At 47.4% G+C, this 17174-nt stretch overlaps 3 protein-coding genes across 3 annotated transcripts; all 3 read left to right on the forward strand.

Annotated features, from left to right (window-relative positions):
- Window positions 1-2997: 2997 nt before the first annotated feature.
- Window positions 2998-5899, forward strand: LOC129580884 (uncharacterized). Its single transcript, XM_055471627.1, has 4 exons — window positions 2998-3128; window positions 3238-3958; window positions 4142-5021; window positions 5545-5899. Exons 2-3 carry the CDS (start codon window positions 3266-3268, stop codon window positions 4988-4990), a joined length of 1542 nt encoding a protein of 513 aa, XP_055327602.1. The 5' UTR covers window positions 2998-3128; window positions 3238-3265; the 3' UTR covers window positions 4991-5021; window positions 5545-5899.
- A 1055-nt stretch (window positions 5900-6954) lies between these two features.
- On the forward strand, window positions 6955-9059 carry LOC129591073 (uncharacterized). The gene is made up of 3 exons (XM_055486629.1): window positions 6955-7581; window positions 7649-8497; window positions 8719-9059. The coding sequence occupies exons 1-3, from the start codon at window positions 6955-6957 to the stop codon at window positions 8932-8934; spliced, it is 1692 nt and encodes a 563-aa protein (XP_055342604.1). The 3' UTR covers window positions 8935-9059.
- A 1148-nt stretch (window positions 9060-10207) lies between these two features.
- On the forward strand, window positions 10208-12467 carry LOC129581354 (uncharacterized). Its single transcript, XM_055472366.1, has 3 exons — window positions 10208-10600; window positions 10668-11489; window positions 12262-12467. The coding sequence occupies exons 1-3, from the start codon at window positions 10598-10600 to the stop codon at window positions 12361-12363; spliced, it is 927 nt and encodes a 308-aa protein (XP_055328341.1). The 5' UTR covers window positions 10208-10597; the 3' UTR covers window positions 12364-12467.
- The last annotated feature ends 4707 nt before the right edge of the window (window positions 12468-17174 follow it).

Genomic DNA, 17174 nt, shown 5'->3' on the forward strand with positions numbered 1-17174 from the left:
GGTTTCTGGTGCATTAATGCAATCCACAATAAAGCCTTGTTTTCTCACTATCGTGAGCCTCTGTTCGCCTGCTGTCCCACTGCTAATGCACAACCTGGGCGGTGCGGCGGAAAACAAAACCGTCTCAAAATTTGTTTGCTTCCGGAAAAAGAGAACGTTTTGGAAACCGTCCTGATTGCAATTATACCGCCCTTGCAATAACACTGTGAAATTGCATTCTGCCGCGTTGGTAAATATCAATGCATCGCTTGGGCACGCTTAAGAAGAGCGATGCGCAGCTTTGAAGAATGTGTGTTTTGAGTTTTGATCAGTCACGGGCGTTTGCAGACTATCTGTACAGTACGCAACTGCACAAAGAAGTGTGCACTTCAATGATGCTGACCTTAACGGCAGCCTTATTAGTTACCTTCGGCCGCTAAAGCGTTCCTAAAAGTGTAAGTGACCTCTAATGCTTGAGTTGGCACTAATGACCAGTCTGCAGTTAGACCATCGGCATCCTTTTTTTACGCTGGCGCCTGCGGACACACCCAGGAAAAATGTAAGCGCGGACAATGCCGGCAGTAGAAATGCGCCAATAATGTAATCTTAAACCAAAAAATATGGCTTTGTGCAGACTCATATGAGAGCGTAATGAAAGTTTTGGAAAGAAACATCGCTGGCATCGTCCATTTTCAGTATTCTATCTGTAGTCGTGGTCACAACACATGGAAGTTTTTATTTTTTGCTGGCTGCGGTCATTTTCTTGACCACCTCTACACTTTCATTTTAAATATTGTTTTATGCTATTTAACGAAATATCGCTTTACGTAATTTGTCTTCGCAAGTTATCACAGAATTAAACGTTTTTATGCGGTGGACTGTCCATGTCCATTGGCGTTGGCAAGCGACACATTCACTGCCACAGACATATGGTCAGCACAAGCTAACAAAAAATTTCCCTTTTTTTACTGCATTTTTTCATGATACTCGCAGTCCTTCGGGTACCGCCCGCGGGAAAGTTCAGGCGTTAGCTCAAATCCAACACAAAATGTAGCTCTATAGTCTAGATGGCCGTACTCTATACTGTGGCAAGTTAGATACGACCACAGTGCGGAAAAATAGCAAAAGGCTGTTTAAACGCACTGTGCGGTAAAATAGCAAATGGCTATTTTGCCTACTGTGAGGAGGAGTGGCCTCCCCGTACGCCCGCACTGGTGCGGGTGCTAAGTTGTTTTGCTGTATTCTGATGTTGAATTTCTTCATCTACCAGATCTTCAATCTGGTATATTCTTCAGTTGCTAGCCATCGTCGTCTGAGTAACTTGCTGCTCTTTTGGCCCCGCAGCATTCTGCTGCGGGAGCTTCTGTAGTGACATATGAATGGGATAAAGTGTGCAGTTGATTGTCGGGTGTCTTGCGTTTCCGCATAACTCGTAGTATACAACACTGCTCACTCTACAGGATAGATTCCGTTTCTGTCTCTGTCCGTGGATTCTTCCTAGATCCACCATCATACTACCATACTGCGGCAAAATAGCTAAAGGCTATTTTAACGCAGTGTGCGGCAAAATAGCAAAAGGCTCTTTTGCCGCACTGGGAAGAAATGCGGCAAAATAGCCTTAGCCTAACATGCTGCTTGTACATCAGACCGTCCGTGCGCTCAAAAAAGCTCTGCCCATCATCCAGCACGGGCAGGCGTTCCACGAACAGACTGCTGTCCACAAAGATGCGCTCATCCGGCTTTTTATCATACAGACAAACAGCCAGGAACATGTCGCAGTGCGCCATGACGCTGGCAGGACGGAAGACCAGCGGTCCACCCGGGCTCTCCCGCAGTGCTACCTGCACGGTGGTGCCGACGTATGGCTTCAAATCGTAGTAGCGGGAGTGATGCGGCCAGACGCGATTGGAATGCGTCCATTCGGCCGCCACGGTGTGGCTATCGAAATCAACGAGTAAATCCGGACCGCGGACGCCCTGCACGTACCCGAGCCACCATTGGCCACCGTGGCGCTGCACCAGCACCGTGTTGCCGTAATTGGTTTCCCGAGCACCCGACCACATCTCGCGGTAGAAGCGGGGTGTTGCGCTCATGGTGCTGCAAAGACAACGGAGAGGGTTAACAGAAAGCGTACAGAAGCCGTGAGCAATCACGATAGCTATTGCCTGTTAGCTACAGAGTAACAGGTGAAAAGCCTCAGTATTATAACACTCATTCGAGGGCCATATAGCTGTGCTGCCTGTGCAACTTACAAAAATAGGAGAATGCAAGGGAAATGTAGTGATCTGGTACGGTGTGAGGATTTAACGATGGGACAAATGACAGCTTTCACAATTACGAACTCTTCTGCCTTCAAGAGAACCTGCTTTCAGACAAAAATTCACAGTCTGCGATCACGACCAGACGGTCCAGTACCCTTATTGTTAACAGACTGTGCAAGATAAGCAATATGACGGAGAGCGGCGGAACGAGGCATAACATTTGGGGTGGGCGTTCTAATAGACTGTATGCTGCAGCTCTTCTTTTTGGGTTTCAAGCTAATAGCTCGTTATGTCGCTGAAGAGCACTGACCCCGCCTCTGTCGGGCTCCGATTTGTTTCGAAACAGCCGAGCACAGGGAAGCGCGCTTTACTGCTCTGTTTGGTGTTTCCGCATTTACGGATTGTTTCCCTGTTCAACGCCTTGGTGAATAACCGTCTTGAACAGAGATTCACCGTGTGTGCTGTGTTTTTTACTTTTTATTGATAGTCCAGACCGCGTGAGAGTCTGTGTCCGTGGAGACGCGATGTGAAGAGGAAGAAGAACTGGTAGAAAGCACGTTTGAACGCGTTTTTGACGTATTTTGTTGGCTCTCGTTGCGAATTTTTGTAAAATTGGCCGTGTCCATTCATTTCGGCCACCATTCATTTCGGCTACCATTCATTTCGGCTATCATAGATCCGGTTACCGCGTTCGATTTTCTTAGGTTTTCTCAGGTTTTTTAGGTCATTCTTAGGTTGGCTGCCGAAATGAATGGTAGCCGAAATGAATGGTGGCCGATATGATAGGGTGCCAAATTGGCATTAGGCCATTAGTCTGGGTAGTTTTGCTGTCGCGCTCGTTGAGACTGGTACGGTACAGAGTAGGAGTGTTACGGTTCGCCGAAATATGTAAGAGTTGTTAATCGCATCTGTGTTGGTCACAGTGCAGTTGTGCACTGAAGGTTGAAGCTCTTGCTCGTAGCGCCGTGTCTTGATAAATATCATTGTGGTTTGGCAGACTGTGGCAACGACTTCTATCGTCAGCGATGTTTGCACGAACCAACCAAATCAACGTTGTGGGTGACGAGGACGTCTTGCTGTACGGGCGCGTGGTGGACGTGGCGGAGAATGGGCTGTACATCGATCTACTTTGTCCCCTTCTGCGCCGCGAACTCATCCCCTTCCACTGCGTCTTCCGATCTGAGCGCTGCCTGCCCGCGGAGTTCTATTGGGCTTGTAATCCTCCACAGGAGATGAGCCTCACGGTGGAAGTACTGCGCCGCGAATATCCCGGTGGCGCGTGGCGCTGGTGGCCCGCCGAGATGCTGAACCCGACTAGCGCGTCATTTCCTCGCGAAGACGCCACCCATAGCGTGGCCATCGTCCGCGGACGGGAAGACAGCGGCGCCACCTGGACGGAACTCTTCCCCTTGCACCGTCTCCGCTGGCCCGTGCCGAGCTCCTGGTGGGCGGGGCGCCGTGAAAAACAACCTGGAGAGCGGTGTGTGACGCTGCCGCAGGACATTGCTGCGGGACGTTTTTTCAAGCGCTGTCTGCCGTTGCCAGCCGACTGTGCGGTGGTGAAAGCAGCACAGCTGCGTGCTCTCATGAAGGAAATGGACTGGCAACGTGTTCGCTACGGCGAGGTGGTCTGGGTCGAAGTTGTGGAAGGACAGCTGAAGTACATCATGGAGCTGGACGGGGGCGATACATTGGAGCACTTCGCAGATACCGTACAGGTTCGTCAAGGTCGCATTCTACCCACTTTTCACAATTACAATTCAGCAAATAAAACCGAAACCATTTGGAAGTTTATTAATCGATTAAACTGAAACAAAATTACACAATAAGAATGAATAGTTCTGTATTCTGATTTAAATCCTGCGCCTATCAGTTGACCGCGATGCTCTATTGATGATTAGGTGATTCTTAAGCCATTCCACGACGCACTGATCCGACGCCTTCCCGGTATGTTTTGTGCGATGACGGCTGCGGTTGGTGAAGCCGGGGCGGATGAATGGCGGGCCGTGACGTCGAATGTGTGGCTGGAAGTGTTCGCCCATCTGGACACGACGACACAAACCAAGCTGCGCGTGGTGTGCTCGGCGTGGAACGCTCTGCTGGATGAGCCGATCTTGACGGCCAACATCGTCATCGACGCCAGCGCGGCCCGTTCCAGTGACAATCCGGAAACTTTCGGCTTCCATTACGGCCTGACGGCGCCCATCTGGAAGCGCATGAACCAGTCCACCAAACACCTGATAATCCATGACGGCGGGGAGCAATTTTGCATGCGGGATTTGTCAGCCGTGGCGGACGTGATGTGTTACGCCGCGCAGGCCAACCCCGACGTCCACCTGACGGCGCTGTTCATCGTTGGCGGCCGCAGCGTACTTCCCCAACTAGGCTCGGGTCTGTCGTGGTTCTGGAGGATGGCTCGCGGTAAGCAGTGTAAGTTGCATGCTGCGGACGATCCAAGGATGTACGATGCCGAATATCTCGCATTTCTCGCAATCACGTATTATCTGCCCCGCGATGCACTCCATCTGGTGAGGAGCACGCTGCCCCGACCGTACTGCCTCCGGTCCCAAACTGACCCGGACCTGCAGCGGGATGTCCGCCTGGCCCACTTGCGTCTGCCGATCAGCGAGGATTGGCCGTCCACGGTGTGGGAGGCGATTGAGGTGGCGCTGCCGGGGCTCGAGGATGGCGAGATGCAGGAACTGGCTGAGTGGCTCACTGTGGCTGAAATCTATCGCCGTGGAGGTTGACAAACAGGATCATCGTGAGATGGTCTGCAAAGTAAGAGCTAGTGTTAAAGAGCAGCCATTGAATATTCTTGAGTTTCGGCAGAATTAAATTCTTAGGGTAAAATAATGCAAATACAGAAAATAAAACTGAACAAATATAGCACATATGGTATAGAAAAAAAGCAGTGAATAGAGCACAGAAACTAAAAGAAGGAGAAATACATGTAAAATAAATCAAACAGGCCAGATGTAGAACTAAAATAAACAGAATAAAATTCAATAGATACGGAATTAAAATTATTCTATCTAAAAATAGGGTGAGATATAAAATCAAAACGAGACAAAATAAAACATATTACACGATACAAAGAATTGAAATTAAATGGAATAAAACATGGGTGTCCCGAGGATATAGAGTTACCACGATAAATGAGATAAAACATGATCAACTTCAGCTAGATGCAATGAAAATTATTCTTATGGCAGTAATTCAGTTGCAAACTCCATGTTAACGGTGCAACGTCACTTAATCTGCTTTCCGCCACTGTCAAATCCGCACCATGTGTTTTTACTAGGTATTGTGCGCGGTGCAGTCCGCCGATCCGCGGCCGGCATCGAATTACTGCGGAAAGCAGTGGTGCAAGGATGGACTGCAGGATCTCCGCCTGGAGAGAAGCTGTCCCGTATGGCGCTGCGCTTCTTGCTGATCCTGCCGTACTTCCTGCAGAATGGCCGCGACAAAGCGGTGGTGTCGGAGTCGGCTTAATCTGGGCGATTATCGACTACTCGGTATTTGTCGAAATAGTTTTTTTAAAATTTTCTTGCAACGGCGTGTGAGGAGGAGTGACCTCCCCTTTCACCCGCGCCCTAGCGGCTGTTAGTTTGTTTTTCCGTTCTGGGCCTTCTGGCTGGTGTTCTCCTTTAGCACATTCTCCGTCTGGCCAGTTTTTCTGTTGCTAAATTTCACCGTCTAAGCTGATGCTTTGATATTCTGCCTTGGTGGCCTTTGATGTGTTCTATCATCACTTCTATGTTAGAGGAACAGTATACTATACATAAACAAGTAGATTCTGTTGGCGTGTGGCTTCCGTTTCTACTCGCCTTGGGTGGGCTAGCCGCCGATCCCCTGTAAGAGGCGTATCGAAGTGCGGGTATGTAGCTGGCTCGTTGAAGTAAAGAATTGCTTGAAGAGCCTTTCGTATAGCGCTTATAAATAACAGTTCTGTTAGTACGTTAAAACTACAAGAGCTTGTACGTAAAAAGTTGTACGAAGAATGAAGTTACTACTGTACCAAAAGCGCTCCGTCTTAGCGCAACTTTCCGGCTAACCAATCAGGGTTGACCGCGATAATCTCTAGCCCATGTATCACCATTAATGTCAGAATATGTTTTAGCTTTCCGGAGAAATCTCTTAAAGAGCTGTCAAGAAAGGCTTTAGCAATGGTTACGGATTGTATCACTAGACACTAATCTTCATTCACGAGAATTGCGTACGATACTCGAAGAGATTTCTTATTCCATCACAAGGCGGAAGGGCGACTCGAAACTTTTGTGCCAAGGATGTGAAAACTGAGTATTGGTTGATATCAATTATCGAAGTTTCTTGAATACGAGGAGGGTTATAGTTGAGTCGGTAGCGCATAGTTGCAGCGAGTTAAACCGAACACCAGTTCCATAAGCTGTTGACGTAACAGTCAACCGTGGAAGGTTGCATTTCCAACAACTGAACTGCAGTCAGCCGGGGGGGGGGGTTGCACTGTTTGCTTACCAACCGCAGCTATTGGTTTGTGCAACCATCCGCGGTTGGCTGTTACGTCAACAACTTACCAAAATGGTGTTCAGTTTAACTCACAGCAGCTATGCGCTACCGACTCAACTATAATCCTCCTCGTACTGAACTTTTCCTGCGGATTACTGCATATGCCTATTACTTGCCATTAACCATAAGTGATTGTCTAACTCTCAGTCAGAGATACACCATTAGAATGCATCTGTACGAAAACGATAAACAACCGCTTTACACGTGGAACGCGGTGGATGTGGAGATCGGCGGTCTGCTGCAGCACGGCTACGTCGTCGGCCTGGAAGAGAAGTCAGAGAACGACCTCACTCCGCCACGTCTGATCGTGAATTTCGGATGCCCGGCACAGCAGGCGGTGATTGTGGAATACGGGAAGATCTGGGACTGCTCCACACATCGATCCATTCGAAGGCGCGCGGTAACCGATGTGGAGGGGCTGCTGCACGACGGCACGCACCGTGTCTGGAAATGGCATCCCGGGAAAACGACGGTCCCACGGTTCGATGAGGTGGATGGTGTAACATTGGTGGAGGTGACGATGGACGGACAGTGTCGCCGCGAACTTATTCCCTACCGACAGATCCGCGATCCGATCCAAAGGCAGCTCCTTCCAGACGACCATTTCGTCATGCAGACGTGCCGTGTGCCCAACGGATACTGGACATTGCAGTCGTCTGCATCTGCGTCGCTGCTGCGGGAAGTTGAGCGGAAATTCTATCTGCGATTTTTCAAGGTTCTCAGCCAGGAAATGCACTTTGTGCGACGGCGCCAGAATAGGACTTTGCGGCATATGTCGCTGGATGCAGATCTAGTGAGCCCTTGCTTTTTTGAAAGTATCCTAATTGCTTTTGATTAATGTGTCCATTATCTTACGACAGGCGAGTGTGCTCGAAAGAGAGACGAAGGCTGCTTTGCGCGTGTTGAACCGCAATCTACCCGAAGAAATCGACGAGCCGGAAAGTGAGCTCAAGCGGAAAAAGCCGTTGATTGTCGTTGAAGGGAAATTGCTGACGTTGCCGTTGGAAGTGCTGAAGGAGAGCTTCCACGCACTGGACACCGTCGATCGACAGCGTTGCCGCCGTACTTGTCAACTGTTCGACGCCCTTCTCACTTCGCTGGATTTGTGCAAAGATGTTCGTATAGCGCTGGGAAGACCTAGTCCGTCATCTGTGAAGTTGGATTGCAATTACCTCCCTTATGTCTGCATCTTCAAGCACGTTACACCCCCTACTTGCACAATCTGGATCAACAATACCGATACGGCTGACATTAACCGCCGCAATCGAGGTCCGGGTTACACCGACGATTCACCGTTACCGAAAGCGCTGGATCTTGTGAGGAAGGTTCTGCATGACGCCGGCAGCCGCGTCGGCCGTTTGATCGTGTCGGGGCGAGTAATAAGGGGCTCAGTGCAGCTCTCCTTCCAGTGGAAGCTAAGCGCTCTCTCCGCTGCATTATCCGCGCACATATCCAACCTGATGTCGTGCTGCGAGCGTTTAATTGTAAAGAACTATCTCCTCGTAGTGGAAAGTCCGCACGGCTCGCCCTTGATGGTCTTCTGCATTCCGACTGCCGTCTTCACTAGAGGAAATGCTGATGCGGCGCATATTCTGGATGTATTCGAGGAGCATTTGCGCTGCGACCAGCCGCCGTTGGACGTTCAGCGTATTGCCCAGTGCCTTGCCGAACGGACAAAGAGCGAAGTCAAGGCCAAGAATGTGATCAAGGTAATAAGTTGACACGCAGTCCCAGCGCTTACGACTGTTAATGTTAACTTCTTTCCAAAAAGCTTCAACTCCTGAATCAGGGCTTATTGACGTTAGAAATTCTCGTAATATCGAACTTGTGCAAAGTGCTCTGACAGTTTCACGCGGCACACGCCACGTCGAAGGTATGTGCCTGGTGTTTTATCCTGCTTCCCTGTGCATTATCGTTCGTAATTCTGCAGATTCTTCATGACTACCAATCCTGCGATCCGCGTCCATCGGCACATTACCGAAACCAAACGTGGACGACGGACAACGTGGCCGGCGTGGATGTGGTCAAGCTGAACCGATTCTCCCTGTTTGCCTTGTCGCGTTGCATGCGTGGGTTGAGTCTTGAGACCAGCATTCGCTTAGGAGGACAGCGGCCATTCCGATCAACCCAGCAGCGAATCCAGTAACTACAGCCCGGGAAGGAACAAGTGTAAAATTTGCAAGCATTACGGAGTTTAAATCCAGATTCACGACTTTTCGATCAGAAGCCTATTTAGCTTCATTAACGATTACGCATGCGTTCTCTTTTGCAGTTGGGGCACTTATTGGTCTACTGCTTCTTAACTTTTCCGTTAAACATTCTCTACTGTTTACTTTCTCCTTTTCATTTTGAAATTCCTAAACTTTGCACCTCAGAAATTCCGTCTCGAATCAACAATGCTAAAGCGAAGTAACTGCAGTTGTCGGGACTAGGGAGTGTAGTTGTCAAGGTGAAATCAAAGTTAATCTTTTTCCCTTACTAAACTAAACCTTCTGTTGGCGGACCTGGTGCTTAAGGGTTTGACCAAGGTGACAAGGCTAAGAGAGGAATATTCTCACGCCAAACGCGAAGTAAAACAGTCCGCTTTATTGATGTTATTATCAGCTATACCAAAATATAAAGGAACATTTCCTTTACGTACTAGTTAAAAGATAGTTTACCATTTCTGTTAATAGCTTTGTGCTTTCGGGAATGGGCAAAGGTAGCGAGGTGTTTTGTGACGTGCGAAAGCTACGATACGGTAGAGGCAATAACCCATTAATTTTTAATGTGGCACAACTTTATCGTCACTGTAGTGTCCAGAACAAGGTCTAATAAGCGAGAAGAAAATCGGAAGTTGTGCACGCTTGTAGCCGGCAGAAAGGTGGACGGGTGGATGGTGGATGTTCAATGAAATCGCATCCACCAATCTGCCGGCTACACACGCTGATGTGGACAAGAGAACTATTTAGGTCAGCATGATGCAGATGCCCCTCGAGCAGCGGCTACGTTGAAACTAAAGCAAAGCGTTAACTGACAGCCTGACATCTCGCACCGCCACTCAACATCTCATACCTGCTTTCTGTCTTCAGCTTTGAATGTAGATTTGCCTTTTCCACACTGTTCTACAGCGGTAAAAAATCTGTCCGTTCTCCCTCATTTTCTGCTTTTCACGGGAGACTATCCTACTGGAAAACATGCACCTGTACGAAAATGCTGAACGGTGGGTGTACGCGTGGAACGCCGTGGATGTGGACATTGACGGTCTCCTACAGCACGGCCATGTCGTTGGTCTGGAAGAGAAGTCAGAGGACGACGGCATTCCACCGCGCTTGATTGTGGATTTCGGATGCCCAACACAGCAGGCAGTGCTGGTGGAATACGGAAAGATCAGGGATAGCTCAGTCTCTCGATCTCGTATCTCGCGCCAAGGAGATAACGTTGATGTGCTGCTGCACGACGGACCTCACCGGCCCTGGAAATGGTATTCCGGAAAAATACTTTTTGGATGGTTGAGTAATTTGAATGATGTATCGCTGGTGGAGGTAATGATCGACGGGCAGCGGCATCGCGAACTGCTTCCCCATTGTCAGATTCGAAATGCAGCGAGTCCCGTCGTGGAACCAGAAGAGCCAGAACTTGTTGCCGCAGGCCATTTCGTCATGCATACCTTTGGGGTTCCTGACGTTTACTGGACCATGCAGCCCCCGGAGGCAAGGTTGCTGCTGAAAAAGGTTGAGCGAAAGTTCCAGCTGCGATTCGTCAAGATTCTTGGTGACAAGGTGTATTATCTGCGACGGAGCCAGGATTCGGCTCTGGGGTAAGAAGATATGGTGAGTCATGGTTGGTGTTTTAATACAGGCTATCGATTTTGTTTGCTTCCTCATGTGCTTGCCACAGGCGATGGCGTTTCAATTGGAAAGCCAGCATCCTGTTTTTCACGGTCAATTAGTCGAGAAAAGGGAGAGAGATATTGAGTTCGAACGGATACAGCTGGTTAACTACCCTGAAATCGGACTGGCGCTGCCAGTGGTGTTGTTGAAGGAAGTCTTCCAGTCACTGGATACAGTCGATCGTCAGCGCTGCCGCCGCACTTGTCCGCTGTGGGAAGCCCTTTTCACGTCGACTGAGCTGTGTCAAGAGGTGCGAGCTATGCAGCAACCGCCCCACTCTTCGTTTCCAGAACAGTGGAATTCTCGTTACGCCTTATACTGCTGCGTTTTCAAGCTCATCACGCCCGCCACCCGCATCATCTTCATTAATGTTGCCGAAACCAACTATACGAGTCACTGCAATCCCGATTTTGCCGAAGAACTGCTGGATGTTATTGCAGCTGTCTTGAACGGCGCCGGCATGCATATCGACCGTCTTATCATACACCAGCGATCGATTAGGCTGGAAACGGCCTACCGTGGTGGTCAGTTTAATTGGAGCGCGCAATCCGCTGAGATCGCAGCGGTCACGGCGAAGCTCCTGTCTTGCTGTGGTCGTGTGATCTGGAAGGACTATGTCTTCACGCTGGCAGACATGGGACGACTGCTCGTGATGACTTCCCGCATCCCCCTTGCGGTCTTCACCCGGGCTCCTCTGGATGGGGCGCACATTATGGATTTATGGGAGCAATATCTGGGCTGCGAGGGGCAGCCGTTGGATGTGCAGCACATCGCCCATTGCCTGGCCAATCGGGTCAACAATGAAGTAAAGGCCATGAAAGTGATGCAGGTATTGCAAAGTTGTGGACGCGCATCCTTTTTTTTAATATTTCCCTTTTTTGCTTTCTGTGATTTCCAGAAGGTACAAATCAACGGTTCTTATGTCTTATGCACTATCCCATCCGGAAATATAACCCATAAAGCTAACACTATCAACTAATACCTGGTAGCGCGTTCTGAGCGCTATGTTGGCAGTTTGAGCGCTGGCTCGTAAAAAAACGATTTTTACAATGACGAATTTGATATCTCCATTATATTATTTATCTTATTATAGTAAATTTTTTGCTTCATCGCTGATATTTCGTTTTTATCATCACCGAATAATCTGACCAGCCACGCCATATATGTGCTGTAACGCGTAAAAAGTGCAATTTGGGTGACCGGTGAAGCGCGTCGTAGTATTGAACAGTTATTCCAAACTTCGTGTTTTTCGCTGTATCAAGCTGAATTTCTACCCGTTTGCCCCGTAATAGTAATGTGTGGGTGGGCTGATGACTCAGCCCTTCTGACTCGCTATTCCCCGTTTCTGGGGTTACTGTCCCCGCATCTTCTTGCTGTTTTGACGGATATGCAGCATGGTTGCACTGGCTGCAGGATCCGGTTTTTCTAGTAGATTGTTTTTGGCGTGGCGGCCAGTTCGCCGATCATGGTTGTTCCGTCTAGGATACCTGCCATGGCGCCGACAAAACCACACGTTATAATAATCAGATTTCTTCGCTGAGTTGTGCGGATATTTTGTGCTACTTTTCTTTTTTGGGTACTCATACTGAATTATTCTGCAGATTCTCCAAGACTACCAATCCGGCGATCCGCGTCATCGGCGCACTATCGAAATCTTCAGTGGACGGTGTACAGCATGGCCGACGTGGACGTGGGCAAACTGAACCGCTTCTGCCTGTATGCGCTATCTCGCTGCATGCAGCACTGGGCTCCAGCATACGTTAACAAAGGCAACGCGCGATAAGTAACGTAACAAGTACTGCAAAGAGTCTACTCAATACACACCGGAAGAGCGCGCTGTATGAATCTTGAAGGCTCAAGAAAAGAAGCGTCAAAATGAAATAATAAATTTACAACCCTTGAGATAATGTTTTCTTTGCCCCAGAATGGGCTACATACGAGTGTAAGTTAATAATTAATGAAATACAATACATTGAATGAAATGGGAAAACAAGGGAATCATGAGGAGACAGTACTCACCGTCCACGTGAAAACGTATTACTTTAAGGAATTTAAAGTTCAGTTGCTTAGATAAGACTATGGGATCGGTTTTCCTTGGTAAATTTAATCCTTCAATAACACCACATTATGAATTGAACAGTATCGTACTTATAAGTGCGATGTCAGCATAGTCAATTAATCAAATGAAAAACTTGTCCGTTCGTGCGAATGAGGACAGATCCGCTTTTCCTATCCAAATTTCTAAACTTTAGCGCGGAGACAAAAATAAGTAGATCGGGGCTCGTCGGTGCAAGAAGACCAATTTACTCTTCAACCTAAGTTAAAAAAACAGCGACATCTTTACACGAAGCACACGACGAGCCAAAAAAATCGCGTGCAAAGAGAACAACATCACATCTGTCTAAAAGGGCGCGGTATCTCCTCTTCTTGCCCACGAAGGTCTGCTCGGGAGCGGCTGCCCCGCTTTAAGGCGCAGCTTGCATGTTTCCGTCATCGTATAGCTAACTGACTACAGCAGTCAGCTTGCGCTTTTTGGCAGCACTGGAATCCGGTATCTTCGGTCTGCTTATAGTCACAACAGAGAGGCTACATTGATCAACCAGCCTCAGCGGGCAAAAAAGGCTGTTCGCTGGCTTTTTAACATAGACCGTAGCGTCCTCATTTAGTCAGATTGTACGATATACTAGGCTCTTCTACGTCATCACGGCGTACCCTTACCGGACCGTTTGACGGTAGGATTGACGGTAGAAGGCTGAGATATCGTAATGCCTACCGTTGACGTCTGCGATATAGCAACCACTCTTAGTGGCAGTGGCATGAAGCACAACGTGTGCAGCTGCCAAATCATGCAACTTTAAAATTGTTCTGGCAGATTTTAATTGCTTTTCATTCATCAGAAAAGGATATTAGAAGAAAGATAAAATTCTAAAGAATTTTTTGATACCAAGCGAGTGCAGTTTATCTGAAAACGAACTATTCTGCAGCCATGTGAATTTAGCATGCAAAGCTTACGGAGCCGTTGGAGTACTCTGCGCGAGCTGTTACGTAAACTTCACAGGCGCTTGTGTTAAAATTTTAAATGCTCTTAGAAAGATTCATGGGCTATTAAATCTGGCCGTTTTGGTATCGAAAAATAGTTTAGCATTCTAGTTTTCATCGAGTTTTCAGCTGAACGATTGTTACCATCTGCCAAAGTCTTAAAACCGATTTGAACCGCAGCATGTTTCTCGTCAGAGGCAGGAATGGACCGTATCGTTTACCGTCTGCGCGTTGCGATCACTCCAACTTATCAACGGTACGGTCACGATACGGTGTCCCACCGTATCGTATACCGGACCGTATATCGCGACTGTGGGGCGATAATAATCTACTTTACTTTGATGACTCCAGCACAGAAAACATGTACTTCAATAAAAAGTGATGAAATCGAGTACAATGTAACTGAATTTAATTCTTCGTCACGCTCTGTTCCCACAAACTTAGTGGCAAGCGCCGGGCGCGTAATGTCTCTCATACCTCGAGGCGCCTGTTCCCGCTGGATCCGTTCCTATACTTCTGCTGTCATAATTTGTCATAAATGATCATATCCAAATTGCTGAGCCGTAAAATTGATCATCAATCTGTTGTACACATAACACTTTCACGATAATATTTAGGCACTTATAAGAACGTGATTTCTAGATGGTTCTTAGCAAAAAGTGACAAACTTTGAGTAAATTTGAATCGACTGCAGTTGTTGGACACGACGAATTTATGACGAATTTTATGGGCATAAATGTGCATATTGCAAATGCAAATGTATTGGAGATGCTAGCTGTAAAGGTGAAGTTGTCAGCTTCCCATGCTACGCCTTCGGTGGCTGTTCCGTGTCACAGTGAATTTGTGCACATAATTCCAAACGGCTAAACATCATCTTATGATTAGCCGGTTGTTACAATCCATACCTTATCCAGCTATAAGTTTAAGTTTAAGTTTAAGTTTAAGTTTAATGGTTTAACGTCCACACACAATCTGGGCTAAGGCCCAATCCGAGGCAGTAGACACGTCATAAAAAAACAACGAGAAACATTAAATGGTCATAATTAAACAAATTTTCACATTTTCAATAACAACACGTGCTCAGCGTGGTAAAACTTCTTCAAAGACACTACAGACTTCCAATCGACACAATTTAAAGCGGCACTAAATCTACCAAAACTTTGATACGATTCCGCAGGAATCCGCAAGTCATTCCAAATCCTCGCCATCCGATAAGCAAACGATCGGTCCGATGGTGGGAGTATGTGGCCGCCAAACGTTGATCCAGTAGGGGAAATCGGGCACGGATGTCCAGCCATCCTCTGCTGACGACGCGTAGCACCTGCAACACCAGAACGCACGGCAGTATCCTTACAAAATAACTTGTCGCCATAAGGGATTAGGTTGTATATAAACTTGTACGTAAGCTGAAGACTGCGCTTCAGATTGCGCCGTACGATCGGCTCCCACTGTAGCTCCTTTAACCTGGCAATATAGTCTTTCCGGTCACTTTTAAGATGAAGGGACTCGATAAATCTTTTTTGAACGTTTTCCACACTATCGATTAGCCCTTTTTGAGTAGAGAAGGTGACAGAAGCACAGTAATCAGAGATAGATAGAACAAGGCTCGTATACAGTGTACAACGTGCTGACAAATCTCGGGAACGAAATAACGTGTTAAGGTAACGCAAACGCTTTAACATTCGACACGACACATTTTCAGACTGCAGTTTCCATTTGCAACTGCGCTCTACGTAAATTCCCAAATACTTGGCGGAATCAACTATGGGGACACTTTCTCCGTTTACTTTATAGGGCTCAGATATTTTCTTTCTGAACGAGAACTGAACACATGCTGACTTTTTCGCATTGAAAATCAAGTTATGGTTGCGCGCCCATTTAGTGACGGCATCCAAATCTTTTTGAAAATCTAGCGCATCCACATCTGATTCGATTATCTTGTACATCATCACGTCATCAGCAAACAGCAACATTTCACTGCCATGGACACAAACAGCAGGAAAATCACTAAGGAGACAGTTAAATAACTTGGGACCGACAAGCGACCCTTGAGGGACTCCGCTTGTAGCCGGTAAAAACACAGATTTCTTGCCATTTACAACAACCGACTGCACTCGGTTTGATAAGTAACTACTGATAAGGTTTACAACGGTACACGAAACAATCATGTTCGACAATTTTTCAAGTAGAATAGAGTGATCAACTTTATCAAAAGCTTTGCTGCAGTCCAACAGAATAATGTCGACACGTTTACCACGACCTTTAGCATCTGTTAATTTCTGCCAGAACAAATTCAACAAAAGTTCAGTAGAATGTTTTTCGCGGTAGGCAAATTGTTTATCTGTAAAATTACTAATCTGCATTGTCAAAATTTTACAAACAAATTTTTCAAACAATTTCGACAAAGGATGTAACATTGCCACTGGGCGCCAGTTTGCAGGGTTGGTCTGATCAGCAGCTTGCTTGACGACAGGAGTTACGAAAAAGGTTTTCCATAACTTGGGAAACATGCATTTTTTCAAACAATTATTGAACAAAATTTTCAGGGGATGGATCAGTGATGCGCCACAAGCTTTAAGAAGGTTCGAAGAGAGATCATACGGTCCGCTAGATTTATTGCAGTTAATTGCTCGCAGGACGTCCCAAATGTCGCTATCACTAGCAAATAAGCTTGCTTCTGTTACGTTTTCAGTGACACAGGCAGCAGACATACAATGCACTGGACATTGGCCAAACACACTGGCGTATTGTTCGTTTAAACATTCAGCCTTTTCTAAATCGTCCGCAGCATAAACACCGTTCGGTCGTTTCAGTAAAGGCATATTTGGGCGATCTACAGCAGATTTCACGAAGCGCCAGAATTTTTTGCTGTCGTGCCGAGATACAGCCGCGACCTTTATTGTTTGCATACGGTAATAAGCATTAACCTGCCTCTCTGCTACCCGAGACTTTTTCAACCATTCCTGTCTCAATCTTTCCTTTCGCAAAATGTTCATTTCACGCTTAAAACGGTCAAATGCAGCGTTCCGGCTTCGTATCACATTACGCAAGTTTTCAGGATACTCGAATTCAGCCATCCTGCACCTGACCTCTTTTAGCTGAAAGAATAGCTTAGCTGCTTCAAGAACTTCAAGCTATGCAGGTGACGTCGCTCGTCTTCTAAAGCACTAGAAAGCCTGATCAGTTTAGGACTCTTGTCGAACCCAATTTAACGCAACAGTGCGAGTCCTATCTGTCTCACGTTCGATTCCCATAAACCAAAAACCATGAATGCAACGGTACGTTATTTTCGGGAGGTAGGGGCCCGCGAGGCCAACTATGGAAACACGGTGCTGGTGCAGCGCGACAACGGCCAATGGTGGCTGGGATACGTGCAGGATATTGACGGCGATCAGTTCTTCGTTGACTTTGACGCCAGCGCCGTCAACGCCCAATGGATCCATTCTCGCTATCTCTGGCCACACCGCTTCGTGAG

The sequence above is a fragment of the Paramacrobiotus metropolitanus genome, unplaced genomic scaffold (assembly GCF_019649055.1).
Source record: "Paramacrobiotus metropolitanus isolate TYO unplaced genomic scaffold, Prichtersi_v1.0 Parri_scaffold0000001, whole genome shotgun sequence".
NCBI lineage: Eukaryota > Metazoa > Tardigrada > Eutardigrada > Parachela > Macrobiotidae > Paramacrobiotus > Paramacrobiotus metropolitanus.